The following is a 27,997-nucleotide window of genomic DNA, read 5'->3' as shown; positions in this document are numbered from 1 at the left end:
AGCGGCCGGCTCTGCTCCACGGTAACGCGAGGGAGGAAATCTCGCGAGACTGGGGCAGTCAGGGAGCGCTCGTCGGGGACGGTCGGCGGAGGTTTATCCCGGGTCAGTGATGGGGCTGAACCCCGCTGACTTGCCAGTTGTCTGTTCTGTCTCTGTTGGATTCTGCGTCTGCTCGCTGAAGACGCGGAACAGGGGTGCGGAGTCTTTTCCTTTGGGTGCTTAAGACCCGGTCGTCAAAGGTTCTAATCTGCATAGCCGACGGCTGCGAGGGATTGAGAGCGCAGTAAGTGGTATAAACCCGGGGACCAGAGCGGGCGTAGGCGAGTCGGAAGCTTACTTTGCCTGTGGGCTGCCTCGGTGCGTGCCCCTTGAGAACCACCGGCTCTTTGGCCCCGGCCACTTCGCAGTCTCAGCTCTTGGGAGCCAGCCTGGTGCTTAGCTTTGAGCTCCTCTTTCCGGAACGGAGATACGGAAAGTTTATTGGAAACTCTCGGCCCCAAACCTGTGGACGCACCGTACCATCCGTATTTGTTTTCTTCTCTTCTTACCCACCTTGAGGGTTAGGGAAAGGGACCCTTTTTCCTCCAGTTTACCCCTTTGCAGTATTTGCCGCAGATGACCATTCCCTTCTTGAAACCGCCCTCCAAGAGATATTACTTTTTTTCTGGTTTTCATCTTTATTCCATCCTAGATACTGATACTAACACCAGTATACGTCCTAACATCCAAACTAGAAACCCAAGAATCCACAGTTCCAGTTAAACTGCACTGTATTGTTTCTTCTTTCACCAGAATTATTGCACCTACCCCAAACTAGTTTCCCCGTTAACATCCTTACAGTTCTGGCATACGTTTTGTTTACATCTCTCCTTAAACTTTTCAAGTAACCGTATTGCTGACAGAATCAAGTCCTAATTATCAAGCATGTCATTGAGGATCTTTTACAGTCTGTCTCAATCATATTTTTAGAGTCTCAACTTGCTTCTTCTCCAAATACTTTAACGTCCAACCATACCAGACACTGGCTGTTTTTTCCAAAAGTGCCGTGCATTTTTCACAGCTCTTTCTCTTTATAGGACTGTAGCATCTGTCCCTGTTTGCCATTTATCAAAACTTAATTCGTGGATTTTCTCAGACTCCCCCAGGTGACAAAGCGCTTCAGATAGTTTGGTGGTATTTATTAGGAAGTATTATTTGTTCATTTATCTGTCTGTTCTGCGAACTTGAAATTGAGTCTGAAATGTCATTTCATCTTTGAAACAGAATTTAGTCCAGTGCTTGGCACATTATTTATATGTACATAAGTATACATATTTATAATAGTTCTAAAAACTTTACCGCGGGAGTTTTTAGTTCCTTAAAAGCATGGAATTTTAAGACCCAGAAGGAACCTTGTATATTTGCTTGAAGGCCCCTGCCTATTTTGAATATGAGCAATCCCATACTCCTAATACGTATGTAATTGTAAAATTTTAAAATTATTGGTTGATTGGAATTATAATAGAAAGTGAAAAAACCCTATGCTTTCAAATAATTTTGTTTTATTATACTATTATATTTGAAAAGTAGTGGGATTATATGTGAGAGAAATGTCTTAGACTGTTTGCAATGCTTCCTGTGTGTGCATTCATATAACTGTGCCGCTGACTCCTTGGCCTATAGGTTAGAAACAATGGGTTTAGATTAGGTTGGTTCCTTTTGGAATTGCTATAACTGTTTGCATATGTGTATATGAAACTTTTGTTTAATCGTGATTCTAAGGATATTTTATTATGGCAGGGGGTGGTTACTGGGGATTGAACTCAGGGGCACTCAACCACTAAGCCACATCCCCAGCCATTTTTTGTACTTTATTTAGAAACAGGGGCTCACTCAGTTGCTTATCACCTTGCTGTTGCTGAGGCTGGCTTTGAACTCAAGATCCTTCTTCCTCAACCTCCAGAGCCACTGGGATTACAGGCCTGCGCCTTTTTTTGGGGTGTTGGAAATTGAGCCCAGGGGGACTTTACCACTAAGCTAAGTCTCCAGACTTTTTAATTTTTTATTTTGAGATAAGTTCTCACTAAGATGCTGAGGCTGGGTGCTGGGGTTGTGGCTTAGCAGTAGCGTTTGCCTAGCATGTATGAGGCCCTAGGTTGGATCCTCAGCACCACATATAAATAAATAAATTAAATAAAACTTAAAAAAAATACTGAGGCTGGTCTTGAACTTTCAGTCCTACTTCATTGGGAATATAGATGTGCACCACTCTGTTGGGTCCAAATGTATACGATTTTTCTAAAAATCTTCCAGCATTATTCCTTTCAAATTCTGTTCTGTCCAACTTTAAAAATTAATTTTCTTTATAAAGCTCCAATTATGTTCACTGCACCAATGAAAATTTTCCGTGATTTCAAATAGTGACATGTATGTCTGTATAATGCTTATTTTTATGTGTAATTAAATGCATAATTCTTGATCTCTTAAGATTATGAGCTTTGGGGGCTGGGGATATAGCTCAGTTGGTAGAGTGCTTGCGTAGCATGCACAAGGCCCTAGGTTCAATCCCCGGCACCACCAAAAAAAATAAATAAAAATAAAAAAAGATTACTTACTTTTCTGAAAGACATAACTATGCCTTTTTATTTTTCTATCTCATGTGTCAATTAATGTTATCTACTAATTGTCATTAGAGGTGTCTACTTGGACAGTTAAAAAAAATTTACACTAAACTGACATTTAAAGACATCTGTGGTATATCAGTAGTCACTATAAGATAGTAGATTTCTGGATAAAGGAAACAGATGAGTGACCTGAATTTTTTTAAATTTTCCTTAACCAAAAAGAAGTCTATAAGTAAACAGCTGGCAATTGCTGTCTTGGGTAGGTGGCAGTTTCTTTTTTACCAGCAGCAGAATGTTCTTGAACCATCTGCCAGGAATCTTGAATGTACATGTTTGGTAGCAAGAGTGGGTGAGAAAATGGCTAATGCAGGAAACACACCAAAAAAACTTGTTTAAAAAAAAATTTCCTGCAATTTAGACCTACCTATAGAAAACAATGTAAACATTTTGTGACTAGTTAAAATAGGTAGGTACTATGAAAATAGGCAGATAAGTTAAAAGTACAACTTTTTTTTTTAACTGAAGGCTATTTTTTAAAAAATTGAAACTTGTTAGTTTGAAAAGTACTTCTTCCACTCTACTTATTAGACAAAGAAAGGGAGGAAATAATTTTTCAGGAAGAATAGCAAAGTAAATTAATATTATTAAATATTTTACACTTTTTTGGTCTCACATACAGGAAATGAACATGCAAATTCTAAGAAACTGTGTCACTGTTTTTCTGAAATGGTAATAAAATTATCCTTTGAGCTGCCTGCTATTTACAGTTTCTTTCCCTGAATAGATGTTTTTATAATTATGAACAAATTTTAAGTATAGTTCATTTTGATAGTGTTTCATTATGCAGCCTAGAGAATGTTTTTTAAAGTAGATGTTAATTATAATTTTTAAAAGTCTATGGATAAACTTTTGTTGCTTAATTAACTGTAAGGTCTAATTAAAATGGTTCTTAGGCTTGTGTTAGTTTCATGAAAAAAATTTTGAAATTTTGTTTGGTTTTGGTACTGGGATTGAACTCAGGGGCACTCAACCACTGAGCCACATCCCCAGCCCTATTTTGTATTTTATTTAGAGACAAGGTCTTTCTGAGTTGCCTAGTGCCTCACTTTTGCTGAGACTGGCTTTGAACTAGTGATCCTCCCACCACAACTTCCTGAGCCACTGAGAATACATGCGCCACTGCAGCAGGCGAAATTTTGTAATTTTTTTAATATAAATTGTTCTTAGGCATTCTTGTTTATTTCTTATGGCTATCTTGGAAGTTCATTGATTTGTTAGAGTCAGGGAATTTGCTTTGTTTTTCTACCTCTGCAGGTCAAGATGGTTTCCATATAAGTGAAAGCAAATAAGACCTTGTGAATCCAGCCTGGCTCAAGAATAAAACTGGGATCGGAAGATCTATTTCTGGTACTAGCTGGGCTCTTTCACTGGGTTCCTTATATTGGTAATTATTAAGTCTATTTTCTTTTCTTTTTGGGGGGTATTGGGGATTGAACTCAGGGGCACTCCACCACTGAGCCACATCCCTAGCCCTGTTTTGTATTTTATTATTAGAGACAGGGTCTCACTGAGTTGGAACTGGCTAAATTGCTGAGGCTGGCTTTGAACTCTCCATCCTCCTGCCTTATCCTCCTGAGCCACTGACATCACAGGCGTGTGCCACCCCACCGGGCCCCTAAGTCTATTTCTTATTGGTAAAAAAGGAATGATAATACTTGTCCTGCTGCCCAATTAAAGTGGTACTCCTCAAATTCCGAAAGCTACCATCAGTTTGAATGAATTATCACCAGCATTTTGATTTTTGTTCTAGAGTACTCCAGAAGTCTGGGTTGAATTAGATTGAAGAGAAGGCTAAATATAGGTAAAAACAATTCTGAAGAAAAAGCAATGACTTAGCAAGGGTTTTAAAACTATTAAAACTGAGGCAATTGGGTATTGATGATAGACAAATAGCCATTTTAATAGGGTGGTAAAAAAAACACATCATGGTTTTAGTTGAATATCTTTAATAAGCACATCTTTTCATGTGCCTATTCACCATACATGTTTTTTTAGTTAGTATTAAAGTCTTTTGCTCATTTGCTTATTTTAAAAACTGTATTCTTAGAATTAGTTTTGAGAGACTTTCATTGTAAATACAAGTCTTTCATCAGATATGTGATTTGAAAGTATTTTCTTCCAGTATAGATATAGCTTGTGTTTTCAGTCTGTCTTTTTTTTTTTAAAGAGAGAGAGAATTTTTAATATTTATTTTTTTGTTTTTGGCGGATACAACATCTTTGTTTGTATGTGGTGCTGAGGATCGAAACCGAGCCGCACGCATGCCAGGCAAGCGCGCTACCGCTTGAGCCACATCCCCAGCCCCATTCAGTCTGTCTTAATGGTGTTTTTCCTTAGTTGTAATTTTAATGAAGTTCGGTTTATCAATTTTTCTTTTAGGAGTCATGCTTTGGTAAACATCTACAAAAAATCTTTGTTTAACCCCAAGTTACCAGGATTTTCTCCTCTTGTTTCTTATAGAAGTGTTACGTTTAACATTTAAAACAGTGTTCCATTTTGAGTTAATTTCTGTATAAAGTGTAAGAATTGTGTTGAGATTAGTTTTCTGGCTTATGGATGTCCAGTTCTTCAACCATTTGTTGAAAAAACTAACCTTTCTCCTTAGGCTTGCCTTTGCACCTTTTCAGATATCAATTGACCATGTTTCTGTGGGCCTATTTCTGATCTCTGTTCTGTCTCTATCAATACTACAACTGTCTTGATTTCTGAAGTAAGTCTTAAGTTTTAGTGAGATTTTTACAACTTCAGTTTCAAAATTGTTTTGTCAAGTCTATCTTTACATTTCCACAGAAATTTTATAATTGGCTTGTCCATTTCTGGAAAAAAAAAATTGCTGGGGTTTTGATTGGAAATTGCGTTAAATCTGCAGGTCATTTGTGGAAAACTGATCATCTCTATTACATTGAGTCTTTCAATCGTTGAACATAGTTGTGTTTCTCCATTTATTTAGGTCCTCTTTAGTTTCTTTTCATTAACTTTTTGTAGTTAGCATGTAGACATTACATGTATTTTGCTTCCTTTTTACCCAAGAATTTTTTGTTTTGCCCAAGATTTTTAAAGATTATTATAAACCTGTTTTGTTTTGAATTTTTGATTTTTGATTCCCATTTGTTCATTGCTAGTTTATATAGGGGCCTTAAGCCTCCCACCCCGACGCCACCTCCGCTACTGCGGATTGGTCCCAGAGTATTCTACTACTGAGATACATCCCCAGCCCGTTTTTAAATTTTGAGACAGGGTCCCCAAGTTTCTGAGGCTGGCCTGGCCTCAAAGTTATGATCCTCCCTGCGTCGCCCTCCCAAATCCCTGGGATTACAGCTATACACTGCTGGGCCAAGCTGTTTTTTTTTTTTTAAATTTCTAACATAGTGTTGGCTATGAATGAAGACAGTTTTATTTCGTTTATATCTATATGCCCCCCCCCATTTTCTAGATTTTTTTCCCTCACTATTATTGGTTATTAGAATCTCCTTGCCTTGTTCTAATTTTAGTGAGAATGTACTCAGTCTTTGTCTATTAAGTATGATTCGCTGTAGGTTGTTTTTTTTTTTTTAGAAGTGCCCTTTCTCTGTTTGAAACTTCCCTTCTAGTCCTAGTTTGCAGAAAGTTTTTACTATGAAAGGATGTTGGATTTTTTTCTAGTGTACCAATTGGTATGATCAAGTGTTTTCCTCTTTGATAGACTATGATGATAGCCTTGAATTGTGGGATAAACCCCACTTGGTCATGGTGTATTACTTCTTTAATATATGGCCAAATTTGATGTTATGGTTGGATGTGAGGTGTCCCTCAGAAGCTCAAGTGTGAAACAGTGCAAAAATGTTCAGAGGAGAAATGATAGGGTTATGAGAGCCTTACCCCAACCAATGAATTAACCCCTCATGGAGTTAACTGAGTGGCAATTGAAGACAAGCAGGGTATGGCTTGGAGAGGTGCTTATTGGGGACATGTCTTTGGGGTATATGCTTTTTTTCTGGCAAGTGGTGTCTCTCTGCTTTCTGATCATCATGTCTTCCACCATCATGTCCTGCTCACCTCCCACCTCAAGGAATGGAATTGGCTGTCTATGGACTAGTTTCTGAAACCCTGATCCCCCATAGAAACTTCCTCCTCTAAAATTTTCTGGTTAGGTCTTTTCAGTCATATAAGTGAAAAGCTGACTAAAATATTTGATTTGCTAATATTTTCTTGAGAATTTTTGCATGTATATTCATGAGGGATGTTGGTCTATGTTTTCTGTGTTTCTTTTACTGTCTTGTATAGTTTGGGTTTCAGAGTAATACTGATTATCATTTATGAGTTTGAAAGAATTCCCTTTACTTCTGGTTTTTTTTAATGTAATAACATTGGTTATATCTCTTCTTCAAATGCATGTTAAAATTTGTTACTGAAAGCAACTGGTTATGGAGATTATTTGCAGGATTTTAAAATTTTGTTTTGTCCCAGGGATAGAACCCACAGGCCCTTAACCACTGAGATATATCCCCAGCTCTTTTTATTTTGAGATAGGGTCTCGATAAGTTACTTAGGGCTTTGCTAAATTGCTGAGGCTGGCTTTGAACTTGTGATCCTCCTGCCTCAGCCTCCAGTGTTGCTAGGATTACAGCTGTGTGCACTCGTAATTTTGCAGGATATTTTTAACTATGAACTCAATTTATTTAAAGTTAAAGGACTATTATAGAATAGCTATAGACTTCAATAATAACATAACTACAATAACTATAATTAATAGTTATAGAATACTAATTTTTATCTTTTTTGTGATTTTATATAGTTTTAGTTAATTCATTTCGTTTAAATTACCCATTTTAGTTGTGTGGGATTAAATAGTATTCACTTTTGCTTTGAATGAATTAGGGATCCACAGTGATAACCCTTCTTTTGTTCTTGACATTGATAAGTTGTGTCTTTTTTGTTGTTGTTGTTTCTTGGTTATTCTTGCTGGAGATGTACCAACTTTGTTATAAAGAAGTGGATTTTGATTTCACTGATTTTTCTCTGTTGCTTTCCTGTTTTCAATTTTATGGTTTAATCTTGGTGCTCTTTATTATTTCCTTCTACTTTTACTTTGGGTTTATTTTGCTGTTCTTTTCCTATTTTCTGAAGGTTGAGGCATAGATAATTGATTTGAGATCTTTCTGATTTTCTAATATAAGCATTTAATGTTCTAAATTTCCTTCAAAGTACTATTTTACATGTATGCCAAAATTTTTGATATCTTGTAGTTTCAAATTTATTTAGATCAAAATATTTCTGATTTCCAGAAATTTCCTTTTTAGCTCATTATTTAGAAGTGTCTTGTTTAATTTTAGAATGTTTGGAGATTTTTTTAACCTATGTTATTTAATTCCATTATGATCAGAATATAATTTACATGATTGCATTTCTTTTAGATTTTTTCCCCAATATGTATTTTATTATTTTATTTTTATGTGGTGCTGAGGATCAAACCCAGTACCTTAAACATGCTAAGTAAGCACTCTACCTCTGAGCCATAACTCCAACCCTTCTTTTAGATTTTTGAAGGTTTGTTTTGTGATCTATCCTAGTGAATATCCTATGTACACTTCAAAATAACGTGTACAGTAGTTCCCCCTTATATTTAGGTGATATATTCCAAAATCCCGAGTGGACACTTAAAACTGAAAATTATACCAAACCCTCTGAACACTGTCTTTCTTATACATTCCTATGGATAAAGTTTAATGTATAAATTAGACCAGAGTAAGAAATTAACAATAGGCTTCTCACTCTTGAGATAGTTTGCACACTGTCTCTTTTCCTTTAAGTGTATAATTCTTGCTTTCCTAAATAAATCTTTGCTTCTGACTCCAGAAAATAAAAAAGAGATTAACAATACTATTAATAAAATACAACAATTATAAAATATACTGTAATAAAAGTTATATAGATATGGGTCTTAAAATATAGGTTTTGGTTTTGGGTGTGTGTGGGTTCTTCACTCTGTACACAGCTAACTTTATGTTATGCCCAGCAGTGTTGCCACATAGTACTAGAGTAATCTGTCCTATGTCTGATGTCCTCCTTCCATGACTGCAGATTCTACTGGCATCTTTCTGCAGATGAGCTTAGTTTCATTGCAGTTGAAAATTCACATTGGATGGTATCCTTTCTCTTTATTTAGTCTCTTCAACTCTGCTGGAAATTCAGCAGCAGCTTCCTCATCAGCAGACACAGGCTCTGTAGTAATTTCAGTCCAAACCTATTCCTGAGTCTGTGTAACCATCCTTTACTTGCAGTAAATGGCTTGGTGTTATGTTATTTCAGAGGCTCCCTTCTGAAGTCTTCATATAGGCTGAATACTTTCTAACACAAAATATTACCACCAATCCGGATGTGTTTTTCTGTTCATGTCGTCCACCTACAAATTTAATGCCCTGCCCCACCTTCTTTTGTACTCAGATTGAAAAACAGTCTTCAACACTTTTATCTTTTTGGTTCTGGGGACTGGAACCCAGGGCTTTGCAGAGGCAGAGCATGCACTCTTATCACTCATCTACAGCCCCAACTCTCTTTTTCATCTTAACTAATTACTAATCACATAATCACATGCTGTGGCTGCAGCTTTTGTAGCTTGGGTTGTGACAGCAAAACTAGCACAAATTTATTTTTTCTTCACAGTTTCAGATAGATCTTAGGAACCTTGGTATATAGTTTTGTGGGTTTTTTTTTTTTCCTGTCCTTATGAGAATTTTTTACTTAAAGGAAGCACTTATGGTTTCTTTGGCATGTCCAAATTGCCAGCATCACTACTCTTGTACATTGAGGCCATGATTAAGTAAAATAAAGGTTACTTGAACACTGGTACTGCTACTGTGACAGTAAATTTGATAACTTAGATAACTAGTAAGTGACTAACAGGCATGGAATATAGCCAGCATGATTGGACAAAGGGATGATTCATGTATTAAGCAGGAATAAATAAAGATTTCATAACACTATTCAGAATGGCTTACAATTTAAAACTTATGATTGTTTATTTCTGGATTTTTTTCAGTTAGTATTTTTGAACCACAATTGATCATGGGTAACTAAAACCATAGAAAGTAAAACCATGGATAAAGAGAACTATCGTATTCTACCATTGTTGGTAGTAATGTTTCATAAAATCAGTTCAATCCACTTAGATGATGTTCATTTCCTCTATATCCTTCCTGATTTTCTGCATACAAGATCTGTCAATTCCTGAGAAAGGAGCACTGACGTTTTTAGTAGTAAGTGTGAATATGTCTATTTATCCTTTCAATACTTTCAGGTTTTGCTTTACATATTCTTGCGTGCATGTTACATTAGGATTCTTGTCTTCTTGGTGAACTGCCCTTTTATCATTATGTAATGCTTCTCTGTCCCTGATCATTTTCTTTTCCCTAAAGTGTCTTTACTCCAGCTCTTAAAAAAAAAAAAAAAAGAACGCCTTTATCAAGACATATAATATACTATTTACCTATTTAAAGTGTACGATTGAATGGGTTTTAGTATATTCACAGTCATATAACTGTCAACAAAATCAATTTTAGAACATTTTATCACTCTAAAAAGAAACCATATGCCATTAACAATTATTTCCTATTCCCCTTTACTTTTCCCAACCATACCCTACCCCCTGCTATACTCCAGCACTAGGCATTCACTAAATTAATTTCAGTTTCTATGGATTTTCCTCTACTGGACATCTAAGTCATAATATGTGGTCACTTGTGACTGGTTCCTATCACAAGCATAATAATTATCATTCATGTTCCTTGTTTCAGGACATCTTTTTATTTATTCATTGATCAGTTGACGGACTGGGTTAATTCTAATTTTGGGCCATTATGAATAATGTTGCTATGCATAATATTTTGCTTGAATTTTTTTTTCATTTTCTAAGTGTATATCTAGAATGGAATTGTTGGATCATGTGTTTGACATTTTGAAGAACTACCAGAATATTTTTCATAGTGGCTATACCATTTTTACATTCCCATGGGTCCTTTATGCAAATTGCAAATTCTCCATATCCTAGCCAACGCTTACTTTTTTAATGTCTTTTTTGTGATAGCCACCCTTAATAGATGTATCTCATTATAGACTTTTTAGTTTTGTTTTTTGTGGTTTTGGTACTGGGGATTGAACTCAGGGGCAGTTGGCCAGTGAGCTACATCCCTAGCCCTTTTATTGTGAGGCAAGTTTTTGCTACATTGGTTGGGATCTTGTTTACTTGCTGAGGCTAGCCTCAAACTTGTGATCCTTCTGCTTCAGCTTCCCTAGTCACTGGCATTACAAGCGTGCACCACTATGCCCTGCTTGTTGTAGTTTCGTTTCGTTTCTTTTTTTTTTTTAATTCTTTTGTAGTTGTAGATGGACAGAATGCCTTAATTTTTTTATTTTTATGTGGGGCTAAGGATCGAACCCAATGCCTCATACAGGCTGAGCAAGTGCTCTGCCACTGAGCTACAGCCCCAGCCCTTGTTGTAGTTTTTTAATTGCATTATGTTGAGCATGTTTTCATGTACTTTTTGGTATCTGGCTTTCTTTTGATTAGTATTTGTATAGTGCATCCTTTTTTTATCCTTTTACTTTTAATGTATCTGTATTATATTTTAAGTGAGTTTTATATAGATAGCATATAGGTCTTCTTCCTCAAGTAAAATATTAGAAACTTTATCACAATATGGGCCTCTTTGTTGCCCCTCTCTCCTTATGTTGTAGTTATAGTTGTATTCTATATTACCTCTGTATATGCTAAAAATTTCATCAGACAAGAGTTGAAATTCTTATTTCTAAACACCAAACATTTTAGAACTAAAGAGACTATTTACTGTTATGTATAATTTCTATTCCTTTTTCTTCATTCCTGATGCTTTTTCTTTCTGATATCATATTGCTTTTATCTGAAGAATTCCTTTAGAATGAGTCTATGGCCACTATCAGGTGTTGGGCTTCCTCAGTACTATTGATGCTGGCTCTGTTATTTGTAAGGGTCTCTAGCACTAGCTGTACCAGTAATGGTGAGGGACCCAGGTGCTTCACAAGGAGAGGCCAGGGCAAGAATCAGAGCACCTCTTCTGTGGCACTCACATGCAGTCTATTAAGCAATGCATGACAGGCAAGGTGTAGGGGTAGGCAGCCAGCGGTAGAACTGCATAGTTGTGGTGTTCCTTTCTGCTACTGTAGGCATGTCCACCCAAGTGTGGGACCTCAGACCAACTGCTAACTGCAGGCACTTGGTGACAGGATAGTAGTAGCAAGACCCTCCACCCTCACTTCTGTCCTGTCTGGGATAGAGCAGAACAAAGTCAAGGCAAAATTCCTCCTGAGGCCTGTCTTGGCTGTGCACACTCAGGGTCAAGGCAATGGGGTTGGGGGGCTTTTATTCTAGGATTGCTTTAGATGTAATGCCCTCCATAGAACCAGCAAGAGTGAATCACATCTGCAACCAAGCAAAATTCCTTTCAGTGGAAGTGCATGAGCAAGAGAAGAATGCTCCAGGCATCAGGCAAGCCACCCCGTCCCCTTAGACTGCAGGTCCCTCAGCAATTAGAGCTCCAGCATTGCTCAAAGCTATCCAGCAGGCCTCCATAGGCAAAGCAGCAGTGGGACCCATGGAGTTTTTTCCTTGCCCTGTTAGTGACAGGAGCCTGTTTGGGTGAAGGGGTGAGGGGTCCCTTCATTTCAAGCACTAGAGTGAACCCCCATGCTACTTAATGATCATGCCCTTGGTTTCTAAGGGCATCATCCGCAGTCTCCCAGTTCTTGAGGGTATTGCCTTCTGTTCTCATGTCACAAACCCTGTTTATGACAGTGTAGGACACACAGCAGGTTTGAATCATTCATCTGCTGAGCCATGTTTGGTTCCTGAGGCAGCTACCTGCTAAGCCAGTGCAGTTGAATGTCGAAGTTCCAGAAATGTGAATACATTGGGGTTTCTAATCCTTAAAGCAGTCCAAATTAAGACAGTAGGTCTCTTCACAACATGGCTCCTGAACTGCACCCTATATATTCTCTGGAAGGTGATATTAAATCCTTTTCAAAGCAAGTCTGTTATGTAGATTTCAGGTAACTTACCTAGGTTAGGCAGCAAGCCAGTGGGCATAGTGAAACTTTGCAAAAGCTAGGGTTACCAGTATCCACACTGATTATATTTTTGTGAGACTGTTTTTTACCCTTACCCTGCAAATGGAACTTTTTTTACCCTTGCGGTATCCCAGTTGTGGGGTCCAGTGGCAAGTGCTAGGCTATTTTGTTTCTCTTACTGTATTCTTCTCCCAGGTTTATAAGAATTTACAAGGTTACAGTATCTTGCTCCCTGTTTTCCAGTGTTCTCCCATGGTCACTCACCTGTGAATTCAACTATATACCTATTACTTTGTTTCATTGTTGAGGGGGAGGTGAGTGCTGGGTACCTCTAATAGCCATCTTGAAATTCCCATTAAATTTCCCTTATATATACCAAAAGTTTCCCATAAGAGCCAGTGTTATTCACACCAAAACTTTTTTTTCTTTTCACGATATACTAAGGAAAATACAAGAGTTAGGATTATAATGTGATTTTATATAAGAAGTATACCCAAGAGAAGATTGAGACTTTGAATAGCATGACACATAGAAGCAATTTTGTCTAGTTAGTAATATGTGTTTTTGAGGAGTGTCTCAGATCACCTGACTAAGTAGAGGCTAAGCAGAGTTCTTTATACTCTATTTAAACTTCAAGCTTATATCATTTCTAACAAGCGAAATCACAAGGTGTTCTTAGATACTTTTTTCTCCCAATGAACAAACTTAAATGAAGCTTTAGAAGTGTAATTTTGTATATGTGAAACTAAAACAAGGTGATATGCAGACTTTGTTTTGAGTCTCAATTTTAATTTTAATTATAGATATTTTTTTAGAAATGAGTTGCACAATTGAGAAGGCACTTGCTGATGCTAAAGCCCTTGTTGAAAGATTGAGAGATCATGACGATGCAGCAGAATCTCTGATTGAGCAAACCACAGCTCTCAACAAGCGAGTAGAAGCAATGAAGCAGGTTTGATTTTTTTCTTTGATTCCATTTAACAGAAGCAGTCATTGACATTTATGTATTGCTTGAATTATAGCTACTGCTTTTAATCTGTTCCCTAAATTTTGAAGTAGCTTCACTTGTATGTTTAGTCTGCTTTAAAGGAGGATATGTTTGTCGTGTTTAGATGGCATACATGTATGGATGTATGTGTGTTCTAAAACCTATAGATTTGCTGAGCACTGTAATCCCAGGAACTTGGGAGGCTGAAGCAGGAGTATCACAAGTTCAAAGCCAGCCTCAGCAACTTGGCAAGGCCCCAAGCAACTTAGTGAAACCCTGTCCCAAAACAGAAAATTAAAAGGACTGGGCATGTGACTCATTTGTAAAGTGCCCTTGGTTCAATTCCTACTGCCAAAAATTAAAAAAAAAAAAAAAAAAAAAAAAAACTGTAGATTTGATTACTTTTCTGATAGAGATGCACATTTGAGTTTAGACCTCAAATTAATTTATTAGGTCTAGATAAATTTGACAAAGACCAGATAATACCTTTTACTAATGTTAACATACATTTTGCTTTGTCTTGGGTAAGACAGATGTGTTTATGTAGTTTTCTTATAAAAGTACTTAGATGATGCTATTTAACAACCAAATGTTTTCTAAAGTGATGCAAAGAAATACCTGGTTTACAGCCTATGCAGTAACACATTAGTACTTTCTATCTTGTTTTTCATTTAATGCTCTCAACTAAAAAGAAATTAAAAGGTTTTCATAACTTGATTTTTTAACATGTATAACAGTATCTTTCAGTGAACTATAGAGTCTAGCTACCATTTTAAACCCTCCTCTGATAAAAATTTTTAACTATTAAGAAGACTATACAATCTCATGTATTGTGATAGAAATTAGAGGGGAAAATGTATGTTCACAGCCAACTTTTATGAAACTCACCCATTCTGTAAAAGGAAACAACCTGAGGTAATGCTCTTAACAAAGCTATGAAAAATAGTAAAGCAAGTTTACTTATTCTGTTTTGCAGTCATGTTGCCCTAAACAGATTACCTGCCTCCATAATGTCCGGTTTAACTCTGGCACTCCAGTGAACATATGCCTGGTATTAACTTGTTTTTAAAAAAGGAATTTGACACCTGAAGTTAAGAATCAGGAATGTTGTTATGAATCCATTACTAGGTGTCTCATAATGTCTTGAAAGTAAATGATTGCAATTTTGAAGTTACATTCTTTCTTTTGGGGGGTGGGATACTGAAGATTGAACTCAGGGGCACTGGACCACTGAGCCACATCCCAGTCCTATTTTTTGTATTTTATTTATAGACAGGGTCTCACTGAATTGCTTAGTTCCTCACCATTGCTGAGGCTGGCTTTGAACTTAACATCCTCCTGTCTCAGCCTCCTGAGCTGCTAGGAGTATAGGTGTGCGCCACTGCACCTGGCTCACTTATTTTTTTAATGCAAATTATTTTGCATTTCTTCCGCACATGTTCTTTTAAGATAATTTATATACCATAAAATTCCACCCTTTTAAATAATACAGTTCATTGGATTTCAGTATATTCACAGGTTGTGCAACCATAACCACTAATTACAGATCATTTTCATCACCCTAAAGCTGTAGACCCATTAGCAGTATTTCCCTAGCTTCCCCTTCCCTTCCCCACTAGTAAGCACAAATTTTTTCATCTGTGATTTGCCTATTCTAGATAAAATGATATAATATGTGGCTTTTTGTGATTGGCTGCTTCTTTTTTTCCCCCTGGTACCAGAGATTGAACCCAGGGGCACTTAACCACTGAGCCTACATCCCCAGCCCTTTTTAATTATTTTGTTTAGAGACAGGGTCTCGATAAGTTGCTTAGAGCCTCCCTAAGTTGCTGAGGCTGGCTTTGAACTCAAGATCCGCCTGCCTCAGCCTCCTGAGCCACTGGGATTACAGACACTTGCCACCACACCTAACTGTGATTGGCTCTTAACAGAGTTTTTACAATTCCTGTCACAGCATGGAATCAGTACTTCATTCCTGTTTATTGCCCAATAATATTGCATTGTGAGGATGCAACACATTGTGGTTTATCCATTCATCAGTTGATAGACATTTGAATTTTGGGGCTCTTACACAAAATGGTGCTATGAGTATTTGTATACAAAGTTTGGCATGGATGTAGGGTTTCAGTGCCCTGGGGTATATACCTAGGAGTGGGATGAATGAATTATATAATATCTTGTATGTTTAACTTTTAAAGGATCTGTTTATTTATTTATACTTATTCACACATCAGATATGTTTCCAAATACTTTCTCCAGACATATTCTTTTTTAATCATTTCATTAGTATCAGGAAGAAATTCAAGAACTTAATGAAGTCGCAAGACATCGGCCACGGTCCACATTAGTTATGGGAATCCAGCAAGAAAACAGACAAATCAGAGAATTGCAACAAGAGAACAAAGGTAAGACATATTATCACTGTAGATGAATGGTTTCTTTTCTTCTTTTTTTTTTTTTTTTTTTTTTTTGGTACTGGGGTTTGGACTGGGGCATTTTATACTGAGCCACATCCTCAGTTCTTTTTATTTTTTGAGACAGGGTCTTGTTAAATTGCTGAGGCTGGCCTCAAACTTGGGATCCTCCTGCCTCAGCCTCCTGAGTCACTTGTTATGACAGGTGTACACCCCCACACCCAGAGAACTTCTTTTCTTGGTCTTAGAACCTCATCCTCAATCTTAGTTTGCACCTTTTTTTTTTTTTTTGTTACCTGTGAAATGACTCAGTTTCATTCTCTGCAGTTTCACTGCTTTAACCCCCGTTAAGGTGCGACTGTCCTCTTAATCTTTTGTCTGTTCTGTCCTAACTAGTCTCCTTGATTCTAGTCTTTCCACTTCCATCAGTCTTTAACACAAGCATCAGATTGATTTCTCAAAAATAAATCTAATCATGCTACTTTTTGCTTGAGAACTTTCATTGTATCCTTATTTCCTTACATAAGGAACTTCAAAGTCAATTCCAGGCCTTTTCTGTCTTCTTCCCACAGCTCTTCTCTGTGAATATTTTGCTCTTGCCATTTCAGACCAGTTTCTCAACACATCATCCATTTCAAAGCCTCCTTACTTGAATCTCCAATCTTTAATTTTTCAACCCAAGAAAATCAAAGTCATCCCCATGTCACGCTTCTGGGAAACTTTCACAAATTTCTCCCCAGAGATTTCTCTTAAATGTGTTTGAGTAGCTCTGCACTTACCACATATTTGTTTTCTCTACTATACCCTAAACTGTATGGTTTTGGGGTATTCTTAATATAGCAAGAACATTGTCTGATGTTTATTTGCTATTTAGTAAATGTTTTCTGATACTTAAAAACTGAGTTTTAAAGCTGGGTACAGTTGTGCATGCCTGTAATGCCAGTGACTTGGGAGGCTGAGGAAGGAGAATTGCAAGTTTGAGGCCAGTGTTGGCAACTTAGCAAGACCCTGTCTCAAAATTAGAAATAAAAAGAGTTATGGATATACCTCAATAATAAAGTGCACCTGGTTTCAGCCTCCACCACTAAATAAATTATTTGTCCACCACTAAATAAATTATTTGTCTTTTATTGTTACATGGGTAGAATTTTATATATCATGTTTTCTTTTTAAAATACCCTATTTATTTTGGTATTTTGGTAAATATTGAAGAGAATATTTTGTTTACCCTAAATTTGAATAAAATATACTGTTATTCTTGATAGAATTACGTACATCCCTGGAAGAACATCAGTCTGCATTGGAACTTATAATGAGCAAGTATCGAGAACAAATGTTTAGATTGCTCATGGCTAGCAAAAAAGATGATCCAGGTATAATAATGAAGTTAAAGGAGCAGCATTCCAAGGTAATCCATTCCATAAAGGTAACTTGAACGGGAAAAGAGGGACAGTTGGTTGTGTTCAGATTAAAAAAGGGATATCTAGTAATGCCGTGTTAACATGACATTGACTACTTCATGTTTTTAACTGACATTTTCTGCCGTCTCTTTTCTCACTTCTTCTTTGTTATGTGCCATATTCTGTTTGATTTTTTTTTCTAACTCATACTGTTTGCTAGTAACTTTTAAACAAGTATGTATGTATATTACACACACTGTTTTGGAAATAAAGGTAAGTTTGTTCAATTCAAAATTAGTTTTGTAAGTTATCTACTTTTAAGAAATATTTCTCCCAGTAAATTTATATAGTGACATATTTTGTGAGAACAAAAATTGAAATTGCTTTGAAATTTTAAAAAATGTTTGAAAGCAACTAAATGTAAATTTGTTTTTCTGAAGACCATTTTCTGAGTGAGGCTAATTTATCTACTCTATGAATGATCCTGATTATAATGAAAAACTATGGGGCTGGGGAGAAGAAAAGATTGTACCAGTCTATTTAAATTTTGCTCTCGGGATTGCATACCAGTTGACATCATTTTTAGAGGCAAAACTGAAGTGGTTAGAAACTAGTGTTTTTTTCCTATTTTTCTTGTGGGATTCCTGTGTCTATTTCCTTTCATATGTTCCTGTGTTTACTGGCAACTGTTATGAAGATAAGTAGACTAATCTCTTCACCATTTACGTTGTATTTTAAACTTAATTTTAGCTGCTGGTGTAAAATAGAAATATTAAAGGTTGTGATAACCTGGCCATTATCTGTAGTGCATAATGGTGAGATACTTGTTATTAGTTATTAAGAAATAGTGGTTGTTATAAGACATTTTTTATCTTTCTCAATTAGGAAAACACACTTTAGATTCTTTTAATATTCATTTAAAATATTTCTTCCATCTGGTGCTTATGTTTTTAAATTACTATTAATTCTTCTGGAATTAAATGCCTAGTAAATAACTCTTTGAGAAAACTTAATAGGTTCTTCTTGTGTCAACTAGTAAATTAATAAATTAACAACTTTGGGCTTGATATTATCTAATATTCATCTCCTAGCCAAATGAAAATCCTTGGCTATTTAGGGAAAATCTTTTGAATATGAAATCTATAGTTGGGCTGGGGATGTAGCTTAATTGAGCACTAGCCCAGCTGTGCAAGGCCTTGAGTTAGATCCCTAGCATTAGAAAAAAAAAAAAAATCCATTGTTAATGAGACCATTACAAATCATTTAAATTTAACAGTATAACTAAGAGTCTTTTTTTTTAAGTTATGAAGAGAAATTGAGTTAAAATTATTGATAAGATGAATGTAATCTTGGCATATTCTAAAAGGACCTTCTCTTTTATAACTTGAAAGATAAATTTTAAAGATCTAAAGGGAAGAGAATACCATGTCAAAAAAATGCTTAGGATCCGATATTGCAGCTTGTTAGTCCCATCTGGTAGCAATTATGACAGAGCAAATGTTTTCTAAAACACATTAGGGGATAGAGATGTAGCTCAGTGGTATTGTGTGTGCTTAGCAAGCATGAAACCCTGGGTTTAATCCCCAGCACAAAATATAAATAAAACACATTAGATTTAATCATTCATTGAAGTTGTTTTACTAATTAGTAAAGTTAAACATTTTCTAGATTGCTCTAAACCATCCATTTTCATTATGTGGATTGAATTTAAGTGCTGATCCTTGCCTTCCATAAAATGATTATAAAGTTACTCGTTATTAATTCTAACTAATACATATTAATGTTTGTGATTTTGATTTTTCCCAAAAAGGAGACACCTTGACTCAGTTAAACAAACATTTATTAACACTTGCACGGGGTTAGTTGTTAAGCGTAATAACAATGTGAATGAACGAATAAGTTAAATTACTATTTGAGCTTGTAATGGGAGATACAGACACAAACCTAATTAATATAGGGCAGGGTCTGATAGAAATAGGAATTGTTACCAGAATACTAAAAATCAACATTAGTTCTTGTGAGGAAAATCTGGAAAGATGTTCAGTAAAGAGAAAATGTATCCAAATTCAACCTTGAATTAATTATGAAGGTGGGGAGGGTTTCCATAAGCAGAAGTGGGTAAACAGAAATACCATAAAGGCACAAAACAAGGGGATTCGAGGACATGTTTGAGTATTAGTGCCCTGATAACACCTAAACACAAAAATAATTTTATGACAGGGGTAACATAAAGTTACACATAGCAACATTTTGGAGTAGAAGACCCTTTGAAATACTACAGAAGTTTGTGAGTGCACACTTAAAAATCTGTAAAAAGTTTAAGAATTTATTTTCATCCAAATAATTATTTTTATATTATTTTTAACATACCTTTTTGGAAATCTTAAAAAAACAAACATTTTGAACAGTTGGCTAACACGCATGAACTAACACTCATTCAGTTTTTAAAGTACGGATAATGTCCGTATTAACATTATAATGACTCTGTACTACAGATTGACATGGTACATCGTAACAACTCCGAAGGATTCTTCCTTGATGCATCTCGACACGTCCTTGAAGCACCTCAACATGGACTGGAGAGGAGGCACTTGGAAGCAAATCAGAATGTACACTAAATAAAACAGTCAATTTTGGGGTGTGGATGGAAAGGGGGTCCATTTAAAAAGTTCTTTTACTTTGAATTTCCCTCCCAGAATAGATCAGCAAATAAATGAAATCAACTAAAAATAAAATGCTGTGCTTTTGGTAGTTATACTGTTTAGTGTAGAATCTTTAAAAATTTGTCATTAATTCTCTATATATTGTATCATACACAGTCACTAATTCTCTTGTGTATTGTATCATACACAGACTAGAGGTTTTAAATGATATTTAGCCCAGTTTTGCATTTATTTTCTCTTATTAGCTTTGTTGCTGCAGTTTTTGTTTCAACAAAACAGTTACATCAAGGACATTTTCTTGTCCTGGATATTAAGGATATTTTCTTGACATTAATTTTAACCTGATTTCTTAAAGTCTTGGTCCATCAAAAAGGAAATGTTTTAAATTAAATTTTTTATAGTTTGTAGTCCTTTACAGTTCACAAATAAGACAAAAATGTCTTTTGTTTATATAATTTAGTAGTGCTCTTTCTATGTGTCTTCTCTTTTTTAAAAAACTTGTAGCCATTCTTTTATCTTCTTAGTAAAGTAAAAATAAGCCTAGACAAAGTTAAAAATGAAAAGCATTAGGTACACTCCTATAATCCCAGCAACTCTAGAGGTTGAAGCAGAAGGATCACAAGTTCAAGATCAGCTTCAGCAACTTAGCAGGATCCTCAGTAACTTAGGGAGACCCTGTCTCAAAAAATATAAAGGACTGGGGATATAGCTCAGTGGTAAGGCACCCCTGGTTTCAACCCTCGGTGCCTCCCCCCCCACCCTCGCAAAAAAAGTCATTTCAAAACAGTTTAATAATTATGTTGCTAACACTTTTGCCTTCAAGGCAGTTTTGAACCAGTCTTGTCTTTTACACCTATTGAAAACTGATTCCTCACAAAAGATTTTATAGTTAACAAGTGAACCATTGATTGGGCCTGTAAAAATACTATCATTTAAAGTTTGGGGTTTGTGTGTGTGTGTGTGTGTGTGTGTGTGTGTGTGTGTGGTGATCTTGTTAGAACAGACTTTTTCCTGAAAAAGAAAGTAAATATTTATTTTCTTCCAGTTTAAAAAGACTTAATTGAGAGTGCTATTGTTATTCAAAACTTATGTTCATTACTCATTTTGCTGCTGCAGTTATCTGTATTTACTTGCTTTTAAACATTATGTTCCCTTTACAAGTGGAAGGAAAGTTATTTTTTAGTTTTTGGTACCAGGGATTAAACTGAGGGGTACTGAACCACTGAGCCACATCCCAGCCCTATTTTTTGTATTTTATTTGGAGACAAGGTCTCACTGAGTTGCTTGTTAGCACCTTGTTTTTGCTGAGGCTGATTTTGAACTCAAGATCCTCCTGCCTCAGCCTCCTGAGCTGCTGGGATTATAGGCATGTGCCAACCATGCCCAGCTTTTAATGATTTCTTTTAACTGTTGCAGAGTATGGCAAGTATGTGTCTTGATCCTTTTTGTTACTATAATCTAATCCAAAATTGCCCAGTAGAACTTTCTGAAATGATGGAAATGTTCTTTATACTAATGTGGAAGCAAATCAGAAATGTATGCTAAATACATGTGTGGCTGTTGAGCACTTGGAAATGTCAGTGCAAGAATTAATAATAATAATATGTATTTAATTTTAATAGCACTGTGCTGGACAGTGCAGATTAGTCTTTTATTGTGCCTTCTTCTTAAGTACTCAACATTATAAAGATGTCATCATTGGAATAATACAAGGAGAGGTAGGAGGGGGTATATATAGATCAGTGGTAGAACATTTCTTAGCATGTGCAAGGCCCCACCACCAAAAAAAAAATGCATTTTTATTAGATAAGATTATTAAATGAGGTGGGGAATGTAGCTAAATGGTAGAGCACTTGCCTACCATGGAGTAAGGCCGTGGGTTCAATCAGCCCTGCAGAATATATATGTATATTTTATACACACAAATATGTATACATATATAAACTGTATATTTTTTAATGTGGTTTACTAAAGATAGTCCATTCTTTTTTTCCCTATCATTTCATCCAGTTTGTTTTGTGGGGTTTTTTTGAGGTCTTGTTCAAATCCTGTTTACAATCAAAATATATACAACTATTTGAGACTTGGTGTTTATTTGGAATGTTATTCATTTTATATTTAAGCTTGGCCTTGATATATAATAACCTCTTGCCAATGAATAATGGTCGAAAGAAACTGATTATGATAGTGATTTTTCTCACATTTCTATTGATTTTGAATGGTATTTGTTTCACTCGACTCTGAGCTCCTGCAGGTCAGGGAATAGTCTTAGCAGGCTTGATATTCCTGGTGCCTGGTACAGTACCTGGCACATCAGAGATTTGCAAAAAAAAAAAAAGGAATTCTCGAGTGGGACCTCATTTATGCACCTAACAAATGCAGATGTCTGTATTATGCTGAAATTATATTTTCAATGGTTGGCAAAGGCCATTTAATATTTTAATACTTAGAAGCAGAAGTCTATTAAGTTCTCAATATTATAAAGAAAAGACTAAATAGGCAAATATAAACAGGATGCAGTTCTTGCTTTCAAAGAGGATCAATTTATAGGCATGGATAATATTGAAAAGATTTGTGAATCATGAAAACTTGAAGATCAGTGTGTCAACAATTTTTTCTTCACAATTACTTTGACCCGTTGTATATATAGGTGTGAAAAAGAAAAAGTTGCTGATTCCTGTGGTTAGAGGAATATGAAAGGAGTAAATTTCTTGGTACTGGGTTTAATTATATCTTTCTGCTTATCCTTAATTCTAGTCCTAATAGAAATCTGATTTCAAAAACACATTCATTGTTAATCATCTTTGTTGTGATCTAAGTACTACATTTATATTAAATGGCAATACAAGAATATTACATTCATATTAAGTGACAGTGCAGATTTTATTAAAAGGATGCAAAACTAAAAATAATTTGAAAAATAAAGTATTTCACTGATTACCAACTCATATGCTTTTTTTTCAGGAGTTACAAGCACATGTTGACCAGATAACTGAAATGGCAGCAGTGATGAGGAAAGCCATTGAAATCGACGAGCAACAGGGTTGCAAGGAGCAGGAACGAATATTTCAACTTGAAGTAAGTTTTAAATTGCAAGTGTAGGTGAAAACTGTCCATAAAAAGACATGCCAGAGGGGCTGGGGTTGTGGCTCAGTGGTAGAGTGCTTGCCTAGCACATGTAAGGCACTGGGTTTGATTCTCCACACCACATAAAAAAGAAAAAAAGAAAAGGCATTGTGTTCATCTATAACTAAAAACATTTTTTAAAAAAAGACATTCCAGAAAACATATCCCATTTAAAAATATACATATACTTTTCTGGAATACTTGGTAATATTCTTAATCTGGATGCTGGTTATATGAATATATGATGCAAGGCTATATAGTAATGCAAGAATCTAGGATCATTAGGAACTTATACCAGTAGTGGAGAGAGAGATATTCCTTTTCTTACTAAATGAAGGTACTTATTTAACTTAGTAATTTTTATAACTTTGTTCATTCTATCAAGATAGTACAGGGAAAGGATTCATTAATCCACATATATTTTTTGTGTACTCTTATTTTCCAAGGACTCTAAAAGTCTTTGTCTCAATCCATCTTTTATTTTGTATACAATTAAAATAATTGGAATAGACTTTGAAATCATTATCAGGAAAAAATTGACTTCTTACTCTTAAACATGTATTCTCCCGTTTGTGTAACAGGAATGGGCAGACTTTTCCAATAGTGAACCAGCAAATAAATTTTCTATACTTCTCAAACTAAACAGTTCGCACCTGCTCAACTTTGCCATGTAATGCAAAAGTAGCCACAATAATATATGATAAATTATAAAAGATTATTTTTAACTATCTGAAAATTTCTTAACAGTAATTCTAGAGTTGGGGGAGGCAAAATTTTTTTGTGTTTTGGTATTTGCACACAACACTTTTATTTTATTTACCTATTTTTATGTGGTGCTAAGGATCGAACCCAGGGCCTCAAATATGCTAGGGGAGTGATCTACCGCTGAGCCACAACCCCAACCTCCACCCCAAGGCAAAGTTTTTTACAATGTCAAATATGGTTACTTAATTTCCTTTTGAGAAATATCATCTACTCAACCCGGCTGCTCTCAAATTTCTGTGTAAGGGAAACAAACCAGATGGCTTGTCCTACATTCCATACTATCATGGAAAGTAATAAAAGTACTAATGTACTGTGAGGGTATAGTCAGAGGGTATTATTCTCTACCTTTATGAGTTTATATGTAGATCCAGATGCTATTTTGTTCATCTTTAGTATGACTATAAGGCAGTTTGAGTTTTTAATCTTAGTTACATCTGTATATATAAGGCTTTGCAGTGGTGGGAGAGGGTGAACATAGTTCACTTTTTAAAGAAAAATTGTTTGGGTTCAGCTTGTCAACTATATGTAACTACATTTATGCCAGTTACAGAACTTGCTTTTTGTTATACCTTCACATGTTTGGCTTTTCTTAATACATGTTCACGAACCTCTTTAAATGGTAATTATATCTTTTTTTTTTTTTTTTTTTTTTTTTTTGGCTTGCCTCCTTCTAGCAAGAAAACAAGGGCCTGAGAGAGATCCTTCAAATAACTCGAGAATCATTTTTGAACCTTAGGAAGGATGATGCATCAGAAAGCACATCTTTGTCAGCATTAGTAACCAACAGTGACCTAAGTCTGAGGAAGAGCTGAAAGGGTTCCAAGTCTGGGAACTTTGTATATGACTCTAAACTATCACAAAGACTGGCCTATAAATGAATGAATGAAGAGAAAACTCAAATTCAATCAACCCTTTTTTTTTCCTCTATAGTTTGTACAGTGCACTGGCTAAGTGTTAGCCAAAAAAAAAAAAAAAAAATGTATAGTTAGTTCGTCATAAACTTTATTCCAAAACATAATTGAAATAGAAACTGAGCCATTGTTAATTGGTGAACAAAGGAAGGATTTTCACAGTGATGGCTGAAAATATCAAGAGCTTTCAGCAGTGCTATTGGCTTTCTAAATGATATACTTAGATACACTTGACTTTTCCCAGTAATTGTTTGGGAATTCATAGAATTATCCTAATTTACGATATTTTGCCATGGTTTTGTGAATGGAAGATCCTTATACTCAATTTAATCCTTCCTGTTTGGTGTCAGAGTTAACAAATAGGTTATGTACCATAAGACTTCAGCTTTAGTGATTGCCTGTCTCCTTTCCCATTAATTTAAAATTTTTTTGTCAAAGAAAATTCAGGTTTAAAGGTTGCAGTAATGTTTTACATGTACCACAAATAAAAGAGGAAATTTAATTATAGCTAATTTACCACATAAATGATATTTAGCTAACAAGTGTCCATAACTTGCTAAAGAATATGAAATATTTCAGGAATGAAAGAGAAGGAACATTACTTTCTAAGAAAGAAGATCTTATAAATAAACATATTTAGTAGGTTAAACTACTCCTCTGAAAGAATAAGTTTTGGTTTTTAGTCAATAAAAACAATTTTTCTCTTTTCTGTTTGGTACTTAAGGACCTCATATATTTCATTTACTTAACAAAGTTTAAATGTTTCATGTAGTAAAATAGGTATGGTAATTTCAAAGTAAATTCAAAATTATGGTTTACACAACCCTTTTTTAAGTAATTAAGATACAGAAAAAGTAGACTCAAATATTTAAAAAAAAATTATTTTGAACTCCATCTGCCTCATTCCCTTAAGGTTTTTTTAGTTTGGTTTGGTTTGGTTTTAATAACTTTTCATTACTAAAGGGGGTTGGAAATCTATGGATTTACAAGTATTAGTTTTATTAAAACATGTCAAACAGTAAGTAGATTTCTTTTTTAAAGCAAAAAGATACAGAAACTGTGACACCAATTGAAACCTAAATTTTTCTTTATTTTGTAGTGATCATATAGAATAAAAGGATGAGTATCAAATATTATTAAATATACTCATTTGTATCACACATTAAAATTAACACAAATAGAAAATTCTGCTTTTGAGTATATAATTTGTTAAATATCATGTCATGACAATTTTTAAGTATAATTTCATATATTGGTAAAACTCAAAACTACTTTTCACTTTAGAAATTTTCTACATTAAATTTGGGGAGAGAAGGGTAGATGGGGCTTACTGATTAGAAAAGGGTTAATAATGGCCCAAAACATTAAATTTCTTTTTTCATTCAGAAGCCTTAACTGATACTTTATAAATGACAGTCTTTTATTTTTAAACTTTTCTATTTTTTTTTCAGAAAGTAGACCTTAATTCAGTGGCACATTCAAATAGTTTTTATCCCAAGTAAAAATTAAATAAGCTACACAGTTGAGATTCTAAGGCAATTCATTAGGCAGCTGTAATTATAAACATTACTTGATAAATATTTTTGTAAACAGATGAGTTAATTTATTCTTGGTGTTCTTGCTTGAATATGATTTTAAGGTCTTGGGTGTTTGAAAGACTTTGTTTTTAATGACAGTTTTCCATCCCCTACACTCCCCCTTTTTTTTTTTTTTTTTTTTAAAGAACCTCAAATTTGTGTCTGAGAGTATATACTGCATAGGAGACTATTTTATCAATAAAGATGAGTGATTAAATATTGGTATGGTCTCCAATTTAATTTTAAAACAATGCTTACATTTCTTACGTAGTTCATTTTTAAGGCCTTTTGTCTTTTTTATCACATGACGATACTTAGCAACAGTCTCTATTTATATTTCCTAGGGATTGGCCAGTGGCTTATTGCTGATCCTGCAAACCTTTTTATCCTCAGTAGTGGGTTGAATAGTATTCCCCCAAAGGGTAGACCCAAATCCTAACCCACTATACGTAGCAATGTGACCATATTTGGAAATAGGGTCTTTGCAGATATAAAGGATCTCAGGATAATATCACTCCGCATTAGACATGGCCCTAAATCAATGATTGGTGTTCTTATAATGAAGATTTGCAACACAGAGAGAAAGCCATATGAAGATGGAGGCAGAGATTTATGCAAGTCAAGAAACACCAAGGATCATGAGTCACTGCCAGAACCGAGTGTGGGGCATAGAATGGATTCTCAGCTCCAAGAAGGGAACAACTCCTGCTTGATTTCATACTCTGGCCTCCAGAATTGTGAGAAAACAAATTTCCATTGTTTTCAGCCTGTGGGTAATTTATTAATGCATCATTTGTTTATCAAGTATAAGCTATATTTTTAAATTTTTGTATAGGAAATACAGTTCTAAAAAACCAATTATACAAACTCAGATAAAATGCTTTCTGTTCAAATTTATAATTGCTGGTAACTCCCACAATTTTAGATTAGTTCTAAACTGCTTCAGTGAAAATCATAGAAGATCATAGATCCATAACTTAATTTGGGGTGATTGCTACTACCTTTTCTAATTGACAGAAACAGGAAATGTGTTTTTTTAATAAAATATTGATGGAGATAATTTCTAACTGGCATTTTAGGAGACATTTTCCTTTAACTTCGATCCCCTTTATTCCTTTCTTTTCTCTGACCTCAACATTAGCCACCATCAGTCCTTATTCCTATTCAGTGTTAATATCTCTACTCACCTCCTTGGTGATGTCATTTGTATGCTGGATGATACACTACAGCTTAGACCGCTCAGTAACTCTAAACTCATCCACCTGTGGCTGCCAAAGAGACATTTCAAATTTAAGATGTCCAAAATGAACTCCCAGAACCTCTCCATACCATTCCCCATCCCAGTTAATCCCATTGCCAGCTACCAAGTTCAAAAACTCCAGTGGCATCTTTGACTCTACTTTCTAGCTTGCA

The 27,997-nt window shown here is 35.2% G+C and overlaps 1 protein-coding gene across 7 annotated transcripts; it reads left to right on the top strand.

Annotated features, from left to right (window-relative positions):
• The first annotated feature begins 25 nt into the window (after positions 1-25).
• Fgfr1op2 (FGFR1 oncogene partner 2) lies at positions 26-27,650 on the top strand. Of its 7 annotated transcripts, none has more exons than XM_077798841.1 (8): positions 27-283; positions 3,918-4,010; positions 13,556-13,692; positions 16,016-16,133; positions 17,408-17,550; positions 20,038-20,151; positions 23,170-23,283; positions 24,771-27,650. In XM_077798841.1, exons 3-8 carry the CDS (start codon positions 13,558-13,560, stop codon positions 24,906-24,908), a joined length of 762 nt encoding a protein of 253 aa, XP_077654967.1. In that variant the 5' UTR covers positions 27-283; positions 3,918-4,010; positions 13,556-13,557; the 3' UTR covers positions 24,909-27,650. The 7 variants fall into 7 exon arrangements, with proteins under 7 accessions (XP_026248136.1, XP_077654967.1, XP_077654966.1 ...); XM_077798840.1 differs by having other exon boundaries at positions 13,544-13,692; XM_077798839.1 differs by having other exon boundaries at positions 3,918-4,047; positions 13,544-13,692.
• The last annotated feature ends 347 nt before the right edge of the window (positions 27,651-27,997 follow it).

This window comes from Urocitellus parryii, chromosome 5 (genome assembly GCF_045843805.1).
Source record: "Urocitellus parryii isolate mUroPar1 chromosome 5, mUroPar1.hap1, whole genome shotgun sequence".
Classification (NCBI taxonomy): Eukaryota; Metazoa; Chordata; class Mammalia; order Rodentia; family Sciuridae; genus Urocitellus; species Urocitellus parryii.
This window is presented reverse-complemented; position numbering and strand designations above follow the sequence as displayed.

Excerpts from the sequence above, each read along its gene's own strand:
- Fgfr1op2 (XM_077798843.1), top strand. The coding sequence starts at position 13,558 with ATGAGTTGCACAATTGAGAAGGCACTTGCTGATGCTAAAGCCCTTGTT. Across the intron at positions 17,551-20,037 it reads TAAAGGAGCAGCATTCCAAG|ATTGACATGGTACATCGTAA; the intron begins GTAATCCATTCC and ends TCTGTACTACAG. Across the intron at positions 23,284-24,770 it reads AACGAATATTTCAACTTGAA|CAAGAAAACAAGGGCCTGAG; the intron begins GTAAGTTTTAAA and ends GCCTCCTTCTAG.